The 17,768-nt window shown below is 36.9% G+C and overlaps 1 protein-coding gene across 2 annotated transcripts in view; it reads left to right on the top strand.

Moving 5' to 3' along the window:
- TEX9 (testis expressed 9) overlaps positions 1 to 17,768 on the top strand; it is a 48,504-nt gene that overhangs the window by 16,002 nt on the left and 14,734 nt on the right. For both annotated transcript variants that reach the window (XM_014528238.1, XM_005880118.2), the window contains exons 5-9: positions 6,984 to 7,029; positions 7,835 to 7,917; positions 10,270 to 10,448; positions 12,502 to 12,584; positions 12,977 to 13,150. In XM_014528238.1, the coding sequence (XP_014383724.1) occupies positions 6,984 to 7,029; positions 7,835 to 7,917; positions 10,270 to 10,448; positions 12,502 to 12,584; positions 12,977 to 13,150 (565 nt within the window). The remainder of the gene's footprint in view (positions 1 to 6,983; positions 7,030 to 7,834; positions 7,918 to 10,269; positions 10,449 to 12,501; positions 12,585 to 12,976; positions 13,151 to 17,768) is intronic.

Below are 17,768 nucleotides of genomic sequence, written 5' to 3'. Positions count from 1 at the left end.
TCTCTATCCCTCTCCCTTCCTCTCTGTAAAAAATCAATAAAATATATTTTTTAAAAAATAATTATTATTGCATATGACCCAGCAATTCCGCTCTAGATATTTAACCAAAAGAACTGAAGACATGTTTCCAATCAAAAACTTATATGCAAATGTTTATAGCAGTTTTATTCATAATTACCAAAACCTGGGAACAATTCAATATCCTCAAGTGGTGAATGGATAAACAAATCATGGTATATTCATGCAATGGAATACTACTTGGCAATAATAATGAACTACTGATACTGCAGCAATATAGATGCTAAGTGGAAGAAGCCTAACCAAAAAATGTATAGACTGTATGATTCCATTTATTTGATGTTCTGGAAAAGGTAAAGCTATAGGGGCAGAAATCAGGTAAGTAGTTATATGGGGCTCGGTGGAAGGAGAAGGTTAATTACAAAGGGGCACAAGAAAATTTTTTGTGGAGATGGAAGTATTTTGTATCTTGGTTGTTGTATGCTTACATGACCATAGAAGTTTCTTCAAATGTATAGAACTATATGCCTAAAAGGGTGTATTTTACTATATGTAAATTATATCTCAATAAATTTGAAAAAAAGTTTTGAACACCATTAGTGCCAGGTCTAATTACAGTGGTACAGTGGTGAATAAACAGACCAGGTTCTGCTTCCAAGGAGTTATGCCTAGTGTGTTGCTTTTAAAAATATTTTTTAATTAAACAAATTTTCCATAAAATTTTTTACATCATCATTTGATGCAATGAAACTACTTATCCTTATTACATGTAATGCTTTGATAATTTGTGGAAAATGATGTTTAATAGTAATCAAAATTCCAAACAAGATTGGGCACGGCTTTTATTTGGTAAACTGGTTTCTGTTGAAGCAAGTGAGAGAATTTCATAAGCATAAAAATAAATCTGTTCATTTTCTTTCACTAAATTTTTCTTAAGTGTAGAATAATGATGACACCACTATTTACCTAGATCAGGTGGCTTTTTAAAAAATTACTTTGAATGGATGGCTTTTACCACATGAACAAAACATGGCACTAAACTATTAGTAGGGAATTGCTGAATATGGGAGATAATTCTGTAAAGAGACAGTCTATTTCAACTTAGAACAATAATAATTTAGCTAAATTATTATAGTTAGGCAGTATATCCTATATAATAAAAACATAATATGCAAATCGACCAAACAGCCAAATAGCAGGATGACCATCTGGGACCACGCTATGATACCCACTGTCGCCTGACCAGGCAAGGCAGGTGCGATGTGATTGGTCAGGGCAAAGAGGGAGGCCCAGGCCACCGACCAGCGGGCTGCAGTGGGTGGGCAGGGCCTCCGTCTGCGAGGGAAGCCTGGGTCCTGAGTGCCGGCAGCCAGAGGGAAGCCCGGGTCCCAGGTGCGGAGGGAAGCCGGTGCCGGTAGCCGGGGGAAGGAAGACCTACTCTTGCACGAATTTCGTGCATCGGGCCTCTAGTATTATAATTAAGTCTTCAGAGTAATTCAAGGTTACTCTGCTAAACTGTGTGTTAGGGAAACCAGAATTTATTTCCTAAAAGTATAGCATACATACAGTCTGCTGGAAGCAAAGTTTACCACACAAATCATTTCAATTATATTACACACAAACCTTTCCTAGAGATATTTAACAAAAATAATCAGAATGTCGTGATTTTTAGTTCATTTTTTATGGAAATAATGCTAGCAAAGTAATAGTGTTTTTTTAAAACTGATGGAAACAGATAAATGTCTTTTTGCTGATATGTATTTGTATTATGGGGGGTGGGGAGCTGAAAGATGCAAACAATATAAAGAAATGAAAGCCCTAGCTGGTTTGGCTTGGTGGATAGAGCGTCGGCCTGTGGACTGAAGGGTCTCAGGTTCGATTCCACTCAAGGGCACATGCCCGGGTTGCAGGCTAGATCCCAAGTGGGGGGCATGCAGGAGGCAGCCAATCAATGATTCTCTCTCATCATTGATGTTTCTCTCTCTCTCTCTCCCTCTTCCTTCCTCTCTGAAATCAATAAAAATATATTTTAAAAAAGAAATAAAAAAAAGAAATGAAAAATAATAACTTAAAATGAGGGTGGTTAAAGAGGACACTTAAAATTTATATAGAATTTGGAACCATTTTTGTGTCTTATATCAGAATTTTATTTTTTTGATTGTTTGATGTTAGAGATAGAGGAAGAGATTGAGGAAAGGCATCGATTTATTATTCTACTTGTTTATGCACTCATTGATTGATTCTTGTATGTGCCCTCACTGGGATTAAACCCTCAACCTTGGAATATCAGGATGATGCTCTAACCACCTGAGCTACCCAATCAGGGCTGAGATTGATTCTTTATTCTCTGTGATTTTAAGATATTTGAAGCCATTTTTTTCTTCCAAAGCTATTTCTGGTTCTTTAAGAGGTTGTACTTAATAACATTTACCTAAGTATATCTTTGTGTTTAATATTGAAAAAAATCTATTAGTTTAATTGTTGGCATCTGATGGAAACTAATTGTGCTTTTATGTCCTCTTGCAGTGGTTCTCAGTCTTCTGGCCCTTTAAATACAGTTCCTCATGTTGTGACCCAACCATAAAATTATTTTCGTTGCTACTTCATAACTGTAATGTTGCTACTGTTATGAATCGTAATGTAAATATCTGATATGCAGGATGGTCTTAGGCGACCCCTGTGAAAGGGTCGTTCGACCAACAAAGGGGTTTCGACCCACAGGTTGAGAACCGCTGTCTTAGGGGATATGATGGAGTATTTCTCTTAATTTTTCATGGCAATACGGTAGGTTTTCTGAAATATTAAAACGTGTTGCAAATGATCTAGAAAATTGATCAGGCAAACTTTTCCAATGAACAGTCAGATAAATATTTTTGGATCTGTGGATTATACAGTCTTTGTCACAACTATTCAACTTTGCTGTTGTAGTGTGAAAACATCTATAGATAATGTATAAATGAATGGACACGGGTGGATTCAACCTCGGGGCCATAGTTTGCAGAGCCTCATAAACACTCATTGTTTTAAACTACAAATATATTTTGAACTATGTATAATGCCAGGTGGGTACTAGACTTATTGGGGGAATCACTTACATAAATTTATAATTTATATACTGGTACACTATGATGTACTCTTGAAACTAACCTAAAATAACTAGGGGCCCAGTAAACAAATTCGTGCACCTTGAAAGGAACTGTGGGCCACAGAGGCTGTGGTAGTCACAGGGGCTCCTCTGCACCCCAGCCCAGCCCCTCCTGCCATAGCCCCCGGTCCCCTGTCTGCCGGCAGCCCTGCTTCCGCCACTGCCGCTCCCACGCGCTGACAGCGCCGGTCCAAGCGCCAGGCGGGACCGCGGCTTGCGGGAGCAAAGAATTTTCAGTAACCACCAGAAGCTCACCCCGATGACAGCGACTGGTGCCCTGGCTTGGTCTGGCGTCCCCCCTCACCTGCTCCACCATTCTGCTGTGGCTGACGCCTGCCATGTTCCGCCTGGTGGTCAGCACACGTCATAGCGACAGATTGTTTGGTTGTTCAGTTGTTCTGCCACTTGGTCTATTTGCATATTAGGGTTTTATATATACAGATATTGAATGTCAACTGTAACTGGAAATAAATTACAAATATATTTTGAAAATTTTGTGTATAAAGGTAAATCGTATTTTAAATATACTTTATTATACAGTTAACAAATATTTAGTACCAATTTAAAAGCTTATATGCCATATACTATGCCAAGTACTAGGCATGATTACTACCATCATGATTACTACCATCATGAAGTTTACAATGTAATGGGGAAAACAGACACTGACCAGGTATTTAAATGCATTAGAAAAAGGATAACATTGAGTGGGTGCACAATAAAAAGCCCTGTGGTGAATCATTTTGTAAAATAGATAATCCCCATGTATAACCAATAATCAGTCCTTATAATTTGCCAGTTATTAAGATTTATGCTATATTTTTCTTTAAAAAATTGACCCTAATGTATAATATATCTTATCAAAGGTAAATTATTTCTTTTTAATCATTTTTTATTTTTCAGTTACAGCTGACATACATTAAAAACATTAGTTTCAAATGTACACCCCAGTGATTACACCTTATAGAATTTACTAAGTGATTATCCAAATAAATTTGTAACCATCTGACACCATACATAGTTATTAGAATACTAGAGGCCCGGTGCATAATTTGTGCACGGGGGTGTGGGGGGGGTGTGGCTGGCCTGCCCCGATCGGGCTAATTGGGCTGGCCGGCTGGGGGAAGGGCACCTGGGAGGTTGGCCAGCCAGCCCTGCCCCCGATAGTAGTGGGGGTGACTGATTGGGGGCGGGGCTAGTTGGGGAGGGGCCAGCCCTGCCCCTGGTTGAACTCCCGGCCGAACTCCCAGTTGAGGGGACAATTTGCATATTAGGCTTTTGTTATATAGGATTATTGACTCTATTTCCTATGCTGTACTTTACATTCCCAAGACTATTCTGTAACAACCAACTTGTACTTCTTATTTTATCTTTTTCCCCCCTTGTGCCCAACCTCCCTCCCATCTGGTAACCGTAAAATGTTCTCTGTATCTATGAGTCTTTCTATTCTTTTTGTTTTATTTTTTTTAGATTCAGTTGTTAGATATGTATTTATTACTATTTAATATTGTTCATTTTTTTTTCTTTTCTTTTTTTTCTTAAGAAAGACCCTTTAACATTTCATGTAATACTGGTTTGGTGGTAATGAACATCTTTAGCTTTTTCTTATCTGTGAAGCTCTTTATATGTCCTTTGATTTTAAATGGTAGCGTTGCTGGATAGAGTAATCTTGGCCGTAGGTCCTTGCTTTTTATCACTTTGAATATTTCTTTCCCATCCCTTCTGGGCAGCAAAGGTTCTGTTGAGAAATCAGCTGACACTTGTATGGGAGCTTCCTTGTAGGTAACTAACTGCTTTTCTCTTGCTGCTTTTAAGATTCTTTATCTCTCACCTTTGCATTTTAATTCTGATGTGTCTTGGTGTGGGCCTCTTTGAGTTCAACTTTGGGACTCTGATTTCTGGACTTGCATGTCTATTCCCTTCACCAGATTAGGGAAGTTTTCTGTCTATTTTTTTTTCTTGAAATATGTTTTCAATTTCTTGCTCTCTCTCTTCTCCTTTCAGAAACCCCCATGATTCCAATGTTGGTACATTGAAGTTGTCCCAGAGGCTTCTTTACTCTTTTGGATTTTTTTTCTTTTTGCTGTTCTAATTGGGGTTTCTTGCTTCCTTATATTCCTCTGCTTCATCTACTATACTGGTGATTCCCTGTAATGTAGTCTTCATTTCAGTTAGTGTGTATTCTTCATTTCTGTTTTTTTTTTTAATTTTCTATCTTTGTTTTTGTTTCCTATCCCTTCTTTCTAAGTTCTCACTAAGTTCATTAAGCATACTTATAATCAGTGTGTTGAACTCTGTTTCTGATAGGTTGTCTCCATTTTGTTTAGTTCTTTTTCTGATGGGCTGTTCTGTTTTTTATTTGGGACATGTTTCTTTGTCTCCTCATTTTGGCTGCCTCTCTGTGTTTGTTTCTGTGTATTAGATAGATCTGCTATTTCCAAGGCTTGGTAGAGTGACCTTATGTAGTAGATGTCCTGTAGGGTCCAATGGCATAGCCTCTCCGTTCACTTGAGCTGGGCACTCCAGGTGTAGACCCCCCTGTGGGGCTCTGTACACCCTTCTGTTGTAGTTGAGCCTTGATTGCTATTGGTATGTCAATGGAAGGGAGCTACCCCCAGGCCAGTTGGCTGCAGGGACTGGCTGTGACCACCAACCACCATGGAGGATAGCTGTGCTGGGGCCCACCCCACAGAGAAGGATTTACTTGAGTGTGTCACTTGTGGAGGTGGTTGGGTGGTGCTTCAATATGGTCTGAAGATGTTTACCGGGTGCACTGGCTCTGAGGCCTCCTGGGGGGTGCTGGCCAAGCTCATTTGCTGCTTGTGTTCTGCCTGGAGCCAGCCGGCATGAGCTACAAAGAGATCTGCAGATGGCTGCTACTTGTGCTGGGCTTGGAGATGCCTTGGCAAGGCCAAACTGCGAACCAAGGCCAGCTGCTGCTTGTGCCAGGCCTGGGGTCACTTAGCTGGATGTATGGGGTACACTGAGGCCAGATATTGCTTGTTAGAGAGATTTTTATGAAAGTCTGAAGCATGAGCCAAGATAGGCCATTTGTATGGGAAACTTACTGGAAACAGCTTGGATAGGCTCACAAGTTGCGGGGGCAGGGTTTCAGGGAATCACCAGGGCAGGGTGAACAGTGTGACTATTGAGACTCAGATAAGGTACTCACCTGCTGGCTCTATGGCAGGGGTCTCAGAAAAGGAACAGCGACCTCTGTCAGCACTTAAACATTTTTAAAAAAATTATTTATTGATTTTAGCGGGGGAGAGAGAGAATGAGAGAAAGAAACATCGATTTGTTGTTTCACTTATTTATGCATCCATTGGTTGATTCTTATATGTGCCCTGGGTTGGGGGCACCTGGTGTGGGGCTGGGACCCCTCACTCCTCAGGAGGGACCTCCACAGCTGAGATATCCCTCCCAGTTTTTATCACCATATGTAGGTGTGGGACCAGCCCATTCCACATCTCTGCTCTCCCCCTACTAGTCTTGATGAGGCTTCTTCTTTAAACTTGATGAGGACTTACATTCAGCTAGATTTCAGGCGGTTCTGAATGATGGTTGTTCTGTAGTTTAGTTGTAATATTGATGTGGTTGTGGGAGAATTCAAGTACAGTATTTTTAAGGTGCTTATTCAACAAACCACTTTTCTTATTTGTGAAATAAGAAAATAAATTAACATATGCATGCTTAAAATTATAGCAAAGTCTACTTGATGTATATTTTTTCCTTTCAAATATAGTTGCTGTTGAATTTTATTGGGTCTCAGCTCAATATCATCTATTATTATTAATGTATGTTTATTTTTGGTCTCTAGAGGTCTCTTATCTGAAGGGACAGTTCATCTATATTCAGAAACTCAGGTATGAAATCAAACTTTTTGTGAGTATAATTACATTCTGTAAAATTTAGGGTTTTTTTTTTAGACTTTTCTTACACAAAACAGAGAAGTGTTATGACTCTAGAAATAGAATATAAGCTTGATACTCAGAAGAGATGTTTTCATGAAATTTTGCTCATAAAAGAAATGAAATCCATTTTTGTCTCATAATTTCACTGAACAATTTGGAGCTATGATGGAAAAAATTCTAAGTGAAATGAGTCTGTACCCTAAGGATATTTTAGTTTTCTCTCTAAAGCCCAAATTTATAGGTAGAAAATCTGAAAAAGAAAAGTATTTATATATAAAGAATGTATTTTTAAAAGGTTTATTCATTCATTTAAATATTTACACGTAGGGATCACTATTGTAGATGCCGAGCTTACTGTGGACTGTAAATTCCCCACCCATGGGGATGTAGGTCTAAGTAACAGTATACATCAAGCATGTCAAACTCACGGCTGGCTGCAAGTTTGACATGGTTGGTACACATGAAAGCCATCGGGGGAATAATCAGTAAGAGGAACTAAATTCTGTGAGTCAGAACATTCAGTTTAACGTACGACCCGCTAGCTGAATATCCTTGAAACTTTGGGACTCATTTTCTTTGTCTTGGAATCTCTTGGTCCTAATATCATCTAGGTCTTTTCCGGCTATAGAATTCTTGGATTTTTAAAAATACAGTTTGATTCAATTCATGAAAATAGCAATTCTTTTATGTTGCAAACCAACAAGTCTGAATTACTTACTTTAGAATCTAATCAATAATTTACATTTTTTTCATATAGCCAAAGAGCAAAAATGTTGATCCAGTAAACAAGGTTAAAAAAAAACTACACTCTGCAAATAAAGGAAAGAAAACAAATTCAAGGTATAGTACAGTTTTAAAAGTATACTTTTTTCCTAAATTTTATAATTTACAGTAGTATCATTCTTTTTTTAAATATTTTTTATTGATTTTAGAGAGGAAGGGACAGGGAGAGAGAGATAGAAACATCAACACTGAGAGAGAATCATTGATTGGCTGCCTCTTGCATGCCCCAAAATGGCTATCGAGCCTGCAACCTGGGCATGTGCCCTTGACCTGGAATCAACCTATGACCTCCTGGTTCATAGGTCAATGCACAACCACTGAGCTACGCTGGTCAGGCCATTCTTAATTATTAAGTTTTTGTTTCTCCAGGTCTATTTTACCACAAAATATACAAAATTACACTATACACACACACACACACACACACACACACATATATATCTGTCCACACTCAATAATTTAAAACATTTTCTATCAGAAATGTCTTGCAGGAGTTAATTTTGTATTTTCTTAGAACTATGACTAGAACCTCAACCAGGGGTGGGCAAACTTTTTGACTCGAGGGCCACAATGGGTTCTTAAACTGGACCGGAGGGCCGGAACAAAAGCATGGATGGAGTGTTTGTGTGAACTAATATAAATTCAAAGTAAACATCATTACATAAAAGGGTACGGTCTTTTTTTTTTTTTTTAGTTTTATTCATTTCAAATGGGCCGGATCCGGCCCGCGGGCCGTAGTTTGCCCACGGCTGCCCTAGATGTTATTTTCTGCCTACTTCTCTCAAGTAAACTTTTTGAGTATTTAATGGCACCATACCTTACTGTATTTGAGACATAGAATGATTTGACTTGCTCTAAGACTATAATATAATTTACATTTTATTGTTTTTGATGAAAAATAATTCAAGACTGGACTTAGTACTTTATATATTAAAAATGGGTCCCATGAGGCTCTTTGGGTTGGAGACTTTCTAGAAAAGGAGGGTCATACCTGCTATGGGTTGTACCAATCAGCTTCTTATTCACAGGGTTATTCAATTTATATGTCTACTAGAGGCCTGGTGCATGAAATTCGTGCACAGGGGCTGGGGGGTCCCTCAGCCTGGCCTGCAATGACACCAGCGTCTCTCGCCCCGGCTTCTGGCCCAAGGCCCCTCTCCTCCCTTCGTTTGGCTGGGGCGGGGAACCTGGGCTTGCATCACCGTGAGCCCAGCATCCCTTGCCCTGGCCTCTGGCCTGAGGCCCCTTCCCACCCTCTGCGTGGCTGGGTGGGAAGGGGCCGGGGAGCAGATGCTGGGCTCGAATTGCTGGGGCGACACTGCCAGCGTCCCACCCTGGACCACTATGGGTGCTGCCATCTTTGTCACGGAGTGATGGTTAATTTGCATATTACTTTTTTATTAGATAGGATTACTTGCCTAAATTCTTAATTTGGGAAAAATGTTTGTTAATTCTTGTGTCTGTTAATTGACTAAATAACCTTTTTTTTTTCAATAATAGAGAAAAAAAATAGAGTGAAAGGATAGAAAGAAAAATCTAAAAATTGATTAATTGAAGAAGAGAGAACACATACTATATACTGGAAAGGTTATCTTATTTTTTAGACTTCATGTTTACTTTTATAAAGAAAAGGTTGCTGCCGAAACCGGTTTGGCTCAGTGGATAGAGCGTCAGCCTGCGGACTGAAAGGTCCCGGGTTCGATTCCGGTCAAGGGCATGTACCTGGGTTGCGGGCACATCCCCCGTAGGAGATGTGCAGGAGGTAGCTGATCGGTGGTTCTCTCTCATCGATGTTTCTAACTCTCTATCTCTCGCCCTTCCTCTCTGTAAAAAATCAATAAAATATATTTTAAAAAAGGTTGCTTTTTAAAATAAAATTCAGAAGCTTTTGATTTGTATCAAAAGTAAATCCAACTTTTTGTCAACTTTGATCCTGGTTACAATGTGTTTTTTTAGGTTGAAAAAAATGTTGAGTTTGAGCTAAGAAGTGTTTACTCTGTAATTCTTTCTCAAGAGATATTATTTTTTTAGTGTTTGCAGAATTATGGCTAGAGTGCTATTATTTGTACAGGTCTTCTCCGGCAGCATGTGAAATTAAAAGCCACAGGCTAGATTTGACCAAGGAGGCCAAGTTTAGTACTTTTATTTTTGATGTTCACTTGTTTGGAGACAATGTTAAAATAAACAGGCCTCACAAAGCCTTCTCTAGCTCTGTGGTTCTGTAATTCATAAAGATGGAAAGTCTACTAAGACACTTATAGTCGTTGAATGTATCAACTATAGGTTTCATCATAAATTTAAATTTTATGATAATTTTGATATGCTTTGTTATTTGGATAAGTCATATTTAGGAGTCTTACATATACAGTATGTGTAATGTACATTTACATATGTAATTTTCTTTTTTAGTATAAAGTTGAAATACTCTGATGTACCAACTGCCAATGATGTTGCCATTCCAGAGGATTTCTCAGACTTTTCTCTTGCAAAAACAGTTAGCAAAATTGAAGGGCAACTGGAAGAAGAAGGCCTACCTGATTATATAGATGATGATATTTTTTGTGGTGCTAGTAAAGACATTGGAACAGGTAAGTTTTCTTTTATTTATATCACAGTTAATTAGAAAAAGATATTTAGGAACTTTTTTGCATTTTAAGATATATTGTGATGTATTTGTTTCAAAATCATCTAGTGCATTGGTTCTCAACCTTCTGGCCCTTTAAATACAGTTCCTCATGTTGTGACCCAACCATAAAATTATTTTCGTTGCTACTTCATAACTGTAATGTTGCTACTGTTATGAATCGTATTGTAAATATCTGATATGCAGGGTGGTCTTAGGCGAGCCCTGTAAAAGGGTTGTTCGACCGCCAAAGAGGTTGCGACCCACAGGTTGAGAACCGCTGATCTAGTGGGACATGATGGTGGAAGGAATGAGTGGGATTGTAACTGAAGTAATTGGTTATGAAGTAATTGGGGAGTAACTGAAGAAAGTGGATCATGGGAAAGTAACTGCTTCATTGAACTAGTCTCTACTTTTATGGTGTTGGTTTCATTGACCACTCTTCAACTAAGGTTAAAATGTCCCAAAACTAATCCTTAAAACATTAAAAATTTTTTTTAAAAAACCCACACACCCCACATGATTCTTTGAATTTTTTCATTTACCATTATTATATTCTGCTTATTGCATATTAAATTAACACATGCAAAAGGATAAATGAACTATAGATGTAGTAGCATCAGGTAAAATGATCAAATGAGTTTTCTAACCAATATAATTTTCTTTCTTATAAACTCATTTTTGTCAGACCACTAGAAACATAATAGTACTAAGTTTAGATCATCTGAAGACATTGTTAGTTACCAGTAATGCCTCTAAAATTATGTTGAGTTTGTGAGGAGTCACCAATGCTATTGTAAACAAAAAATAAGACAGTTCAGTGTATATGTACATAGTTAATGCTGAACTATAATTAATTGTGAGTTCAGACAAGCCACTTAGCCCCTCTATAATAGCAATATATTAGTATCAAAATTTAGCAGTTTGTATTAGATGATCGATTATAAACTTTATCTTTAAAATTATCTGATTCTGTGAAAATCACAACAATTATATGTATAATGATTGTTGTGCTGCATGCTAGTTAGTCATAAGTGAGGAGAAATATATTTATGCATTTACTATATTTATTGACCTATCCAAGCTTTCTGGGGCTAGTTGTCAAGAAGGAAGTTAAATGAAGCAGGACGTTGCCTTTGTGTCTCTGTTAAGATGCCTTCAAGGACACAATGGTCAGATGTTAGCTGCTCCTCAGCACACAGTGAACATGGCCCTGTTACAGTATTCCTCTTCCCTGATACAGGGAACCAGCACAAACTACTTTTTCTAATTGCTCAATTACCCCTCTGCATCTTTACCCCCTTTTTGAGAAATTTTGCCCTGCATTTCTCCCCTTTTATTCTTTTATTCCGGATGATTGCCTGTGGTTACCTGGGGGAGGAAAAGATCAAAAAGTAGTTTAGCAGCACAGATTGCTTTGTAAGACTAATAGTTGGAGTGGGATGGGGAGGTTAGTGCTGTGTACCTAAAGTGGGGGAGAGAGAGAGATAGTAGGAAAAAGTCATGCTCTCCCATGCTTCTTTCTTTTCCCCTAGAGACCAACTACTGCAAATGTCACACTTTTGAATTTATCATTCCCCTTCTATCTCTGTTAGCCTGAAGTTATATGAGAAGCTAGAAAGAGAGTTGAGGCTAGAGAGATCTAGGTGGGTTAGAACCAACCGCAGCTCATCAGCTGAACGGGGACTCTGGGGACCTTGATAAGAGCTTGGGAACAGAAAGTGTGTACGCAGACGTATGCCTGTGGTTCAGATTCTCAGGAGTGCTTTGGTTCCCCACCCCGACCACCCCCCCCCTTTTTTACTTGGTTCCACTGTTGAAATGTGAGCATTTGTTTCTGTTGGGTGATTTGATAATTTATCTTTAAATTAGGAGTATTTAGTCTTCCCAAACAGGGATCTCCTATTAGATTCCCATCATGAACGTGTTTGTTCTTTCATAATATAATGGTCTGTCTTATAAATGATGATGTTTTAGATTCAGTGAAAGGCAATAAATATAATTATTTAAATCCACAGAAGCACAGATCAGATTTCTGAAGGCCAAACTCCGTGTTATGCAGCAGGAATTGGATAATGTTGTATGTGAATGCAATAGAAAGGTTAGTTTTTAAAAGCTCTCAATGTATATGCTCTAATATTAAGACATTTTAGGAATAATTTAAATTATATTTTTAAATTAGCTTCATTGAGATATAATTCAGTTAAATTTTGAATTAAAAATTATATGTAAACACTGAACTCCATTCTAAGATGTGGAATTTTCAGAGCTAAATAATTTTAAATACTTGTTAGCAATTAGAAGTCTTTATATTAGACTTATAAGTGTAAGCTATTAAGCACAAATAAAATATGTGACTTTCATTTTTTAAAATGAAAATCAAAGATCATGTGAAGTTCCTTTTTGTTTTCTGCTTTATATTTTTAAATCATGTGCATTTTTATATACCAAATAGTGCATTTTTTAACATAATCTATAATTTCATAACTATAGGAGGATGAAATTCAGGATTTAAAGTCTCAAGTAAAAAATTTTGAGGAAGATTGTGTAAGACAGCAGCGAACAATTAATTTGCAACAGTCTCAAACAGAAAAATATAAAACTCTTTTCGAAGAAGCAAACAAAAAATGTGATGGATTACAGCAACAGCTGTCTTCAATAGAAAGGGTAATTATTTTGCTATTTTTCTTAACCTAAAACCAAAGATGCACTAAACCACTATAGTTGCACATTTGGATAGGCACCACTTTTGGTTGGTTAGTTATTTTGTCAGTGTTGACTAAAAACTCTTCTTCCTTATATAGGAGAGTATTTTTTAATAGATTTATTGAGATATAGTTCACATAGAATACATCGCACCCTTTTAAGTGTACAATTCAGTGGCTTTTAGTGTATTCACAGTTGTGCAACTACCACCACTATCAATTTTAGAACATTACATCACTCCAAAAGACACCCATACCCTTTAGCCAAGTACCCCATCCCTCTTCTTCTAAACCCTTCCAGTCCTAGGCAATTTCTAATCTTTTTGTCTCAATAGATTTGACTATTCTGGACATTTCATATATACAGCATTATACAATGTGTGGTATTTTGAGACTGACATCTTCAGCTTAACATGTTTTCAAGTTTTATCCACACTGTAGCACATATCATTACTTTAGTATTTTTCATGGAGTATGTAGTTGTAACACATTTATCTGTTTATCATTTGATAGACATTTTGGTTTGTTTCCAATTTTTGTGAATCATGCTGCTATAAACATTCATGTACATACAGGTTTTTGTGTGGACATGCTTTCATTTCTCTTGGGTAAATACCTAGGAATGGAATTGCTGGGTCATAGGTTAACCATTTATTTAACTTTTGAGGAACTGCCAACTGTTTTCCAAACCAGCTATACAACTTTTACATTTCCACCAGCAGTGTATAAGGGTTCTAATTTCTCTCTACATTCTCACCAACACGTTAGATGATCTTTTTCATTATAGCCATTCTATTGGTGTGCGGTGGTTATCTCATTGTAGTTTTGAGGTACATTTTCCTGATAACTCATGATTTTGAAGATATTTTATATGTTTATTGGACATTTGTATATCTTCTTTGGAAATATGTCTGTTCAGATCCTTTGCCCATTTTAAAAAAAATATATCTTAATGATTTTTTACAGAGAGGAAGGGAGAGGGATAGAGAGTTAGAAACATCGATGAGAGAGAAACATCGATCAGCTGCCTCCTGCATACCCCCTACCGGGGATGTGCCCGCAACCAAGGTACATGCCCTTGACCGGAATCGAACCTGGGACCTTTCAGTCCACAAGCCAACGCTCTATCCACTGAGCCAAACCGGTTAGGGTCTTTGCCCATTTTTGAAATTAGAATTTTAAAATTATTGAGTAGTAAGAGATCATTATATATTCTAGATACAGTCCCTCATCATATATATGATTTGCAAATATTTCTCCCATTCATTGGGTTGTCTTTGCACTTTCTTTATGGTGTACTTTGAAGCACAAAAATTTTAAATTTTGAAATCCAATTTATTTAATATATCTTTGGTTGCTTGTGCTTTTGGTGTCATATCTGCAGGGAGAATATATTTTAAATAAACTATCCTACTTAAGAATTTTTATATTACATACCATTGTGTTAACAAAAATACACTATGCAGTATTATTTTGTAAGACTGAGTGACGATTAAATTTATGTAACATAGCATGTATTGAGATTTAAGTAGTAAGAAAATATGCATTCTTCATTATAATGCCATATTTCTTCTTTAGTGTGTTCATATAAAAGTGCCTATTTTAAAACATTATGGCCTTGTATAATTAGCATTATCATCTGGTAATACATTTTTTAACATCAGATTTATTGGGATATAATTTATATACAATAAATCACATCTTTTATTACACAGTTCTATGAGTTTTAACAAATGCACAGTCCTGAAACCACACCCTAATTGAGATATAAAACATGCCCATCATCCCGCAAAATTCGCTTGTGAATTTAGTCAAGTCCTTCCTCTCCTCCCAGCATCAGGCAACACTCATTTCTTTTGGTTCTTATTTTTTTGCCCTTATCATAATGTCATAAATAGAACCACATAGTAGCCTTTTGAGTCTGGTGTTGTTGTTTTTTTCACTTAGCATAAAGCATTTTAGACTCACCCATGTTGTAGTAGTCCGCTCGTTTTTATTGCTGAATAGTGTAACATTACCAAATTTTGTCTACCTACTCATCTAGAAATAAAAATTGATTGTAGTATTTAATACTCTAAGCCTGTGTTGTCCAGTACGGTAGCCACTCACTGTATATGTGACTAGTCCAAATTGTGACATGCTGAAAGTTTAAAATAAACATCAGATTTTGAAGACTAAATATAAAAGAGAATAAGAATGTGAAATCTCATTAATATTTTTATAATGGTTACATGTTGAAATGATAATATTTTGGATGTATTGGGATAAGGGAAATAGTATTAAAATTAATTTTACTTATTAAAGTGGCTACTAGAAATTTTTTAATTAAATAGAAATATATTATATTACTGTTGGGCTAAGACATCTGGACAAGTGGCCTAAGGAAAAAAAGCTGTTCTATCTGGGGAACAACAATTTTAATTTGTATGAACACTTTATCATTTGTCATTATGCAACCCAGCTCTGGTCATATCACTGTTCTAGTCTCGCATAATCTTAAAACTTTGTTTATATTTTTTATTCTTTTCTTGTTCTTGGACATCATACTCAATCCTGTGCATTCTTTCTCCTTAATGTTTTTCATTCATTTCTTCAATTCCCATTGCCACTCACTACTTGGTTCAAGCTCCTGTTACTTCTGATCCTCCTTACTGGTTATTTTATGTCCTTTCTCTTTTCCTTGTCCATTGTATCCTGTAGTATGCCAATAGATTAACGTTTCCAAAGGACTACATTGACTGTAACACTACCTTTGTACGGGCAGAAAAGGATCTAACATATTTTGGGTGCTTTGTGCCAGGCAAAACATTTTATAAAAAGGAAACTGAGTCTGAGAGGTTAAGGAGAATGCCCAAGGCACATAGGAGTGAAAGAACAGGATTCAAACAGTATTTGTCTGACTACAAAGTGGGGTTTTTTTCTACAAAGCACATAGACTTTTTCTGCAACTGCCCCCTCCCTCTCCAAATTAAAGGGACTTAAACACACAGTCGTTCCAAAATCTCCTTGCTGCTTAGAGTTAAATATTTGAAACTTTTGGTTCATAGTAACTAAGTAATTATGGTACATTGGCTACCTGAAGATTTTTATGGAAACTTTCATTTGCTCTAAATTCCCAGCTTACATGCTTATTTACCTAGGAGCCAGAGAAGCATAACTCTTTCTGGGTTATATGGAACTCAAGATTGAATCTTTCTTTGATAATTGCATTTATTTTATATATTTCTAGAAACAAATCTCAATGTACAGTTCACAGAAATATAAAACAGAGCTTTAGTTTAATGAAGCTGCTTCTGTAAACCCGCAAAAGCTAACTATTTAAACAGTTATGTATATTATTTTAGCTGCTGACACTAATCGATGAAGTAATTTTTAGAACATAAAAACAGCCCTAACCGGTTTGGCTTAGTGGATAGAGCATCAGCCTGTGGACGCCAGGGTCCCAGGTTCGATTCCGGTCAAGGGCAGGTACCTTGGTTGTGGGCACATACCCAGTAGGGAGTGTGCAGGAGGCAGCTGATCGAAGTTTCTCTCTCATCGATGTTTCTAACTCTCTACCTCTCTCCCTTCCTCTCTGTAAAAAAACCCAATAAAATAAAAAACAAACAAACAAAAAAGCATTTTATTTGAGCATCGATTTTGTTTTTCTGTGAATGATCTCTGCATTAAAATATGCTTGTTTTTTAAAAAATATGCTTGTTTCAATTGTACAACTCATTGAGTTTTTACAAGCTAGTCCATCCTTGTAACTACCACCACAATCAAGATAAAGAAAATTTCCATCACCCTTTCCCCCAAATTTCTATTGTATACCTTCCTCATCCATCTCTACTCTCTAACCATGGCTCCAGGCAATCACTTATCTGCAATCCTTTACTACAGATTAGTTTTTCCTGTTCTAAAATTTCATATATATGGAATCATAAGTATGTACCTTTTTTTGCATCTGGCTTCATTTGTTCAGCATAATGTTTTTGAGATTCATCAATACTTTGTGTGTTGTGTGGTTCATTCCCTTGTATTGCTGAGTAGTATTTATTTATGAATTTATTTTTGTTGATCTGTTCACCAGTTGAAGGGCATTTGATTTGATTCCAGCTTTGGACCATTGGATATAGAGCCACTATGAATTTTCATGTACCAGTGTTTTGTGTAGACACACTTTGTATGTATGTAGACACATCCAGTATCATTCATGATGTTGAATAAATAACTAGGAGTAGAATTTCTGGGTATTATGGAAAGTGCATGTTTAATTTTTTAAAGAAACTGTCAAATTGTGTTCCACAGTGATTTTATTCCCACTAGCAATATATGAGAGTTCCAGTTATCCTGTAGCATCAACACTTGATATTGTCAATCTTTTTAATTTTAGCCATATTAGAGGGCAGAAGTAGTATCTTATTACAACTTTCATTTGTATTTTATTTTTTAAAATTTCTTTATTGATTAAGTTATTACATATGTGTCCTTATCCCCACATTACTCCCCATCCCCCCCTCTCATGCCCTCATCCCCCTGTTGTCTGTGTTCATTGGTTAGACCTGTATGCTTGCATATAAGTCCTTTGGTTGATCTCT

This window comes from Myotis brandtii, unplaced genomic scaffold (assembly GCF_000412655.1).
Source record: "Myotis brandtii unplaced genomic scaffold, ASM41265v1 scaffold626, whole genome shotgun sequence".
Classification (NCBI taxonomy): domain Eukaryota; kingdom Metazoa; phylum Chordata; class Mammalia; order Chiroptera; family Vespertilionidae; genus Myotis; species Myotis brandtii.
This window is presented reverse-complemented; position numbering and strand designations above follow the sequence as displayed.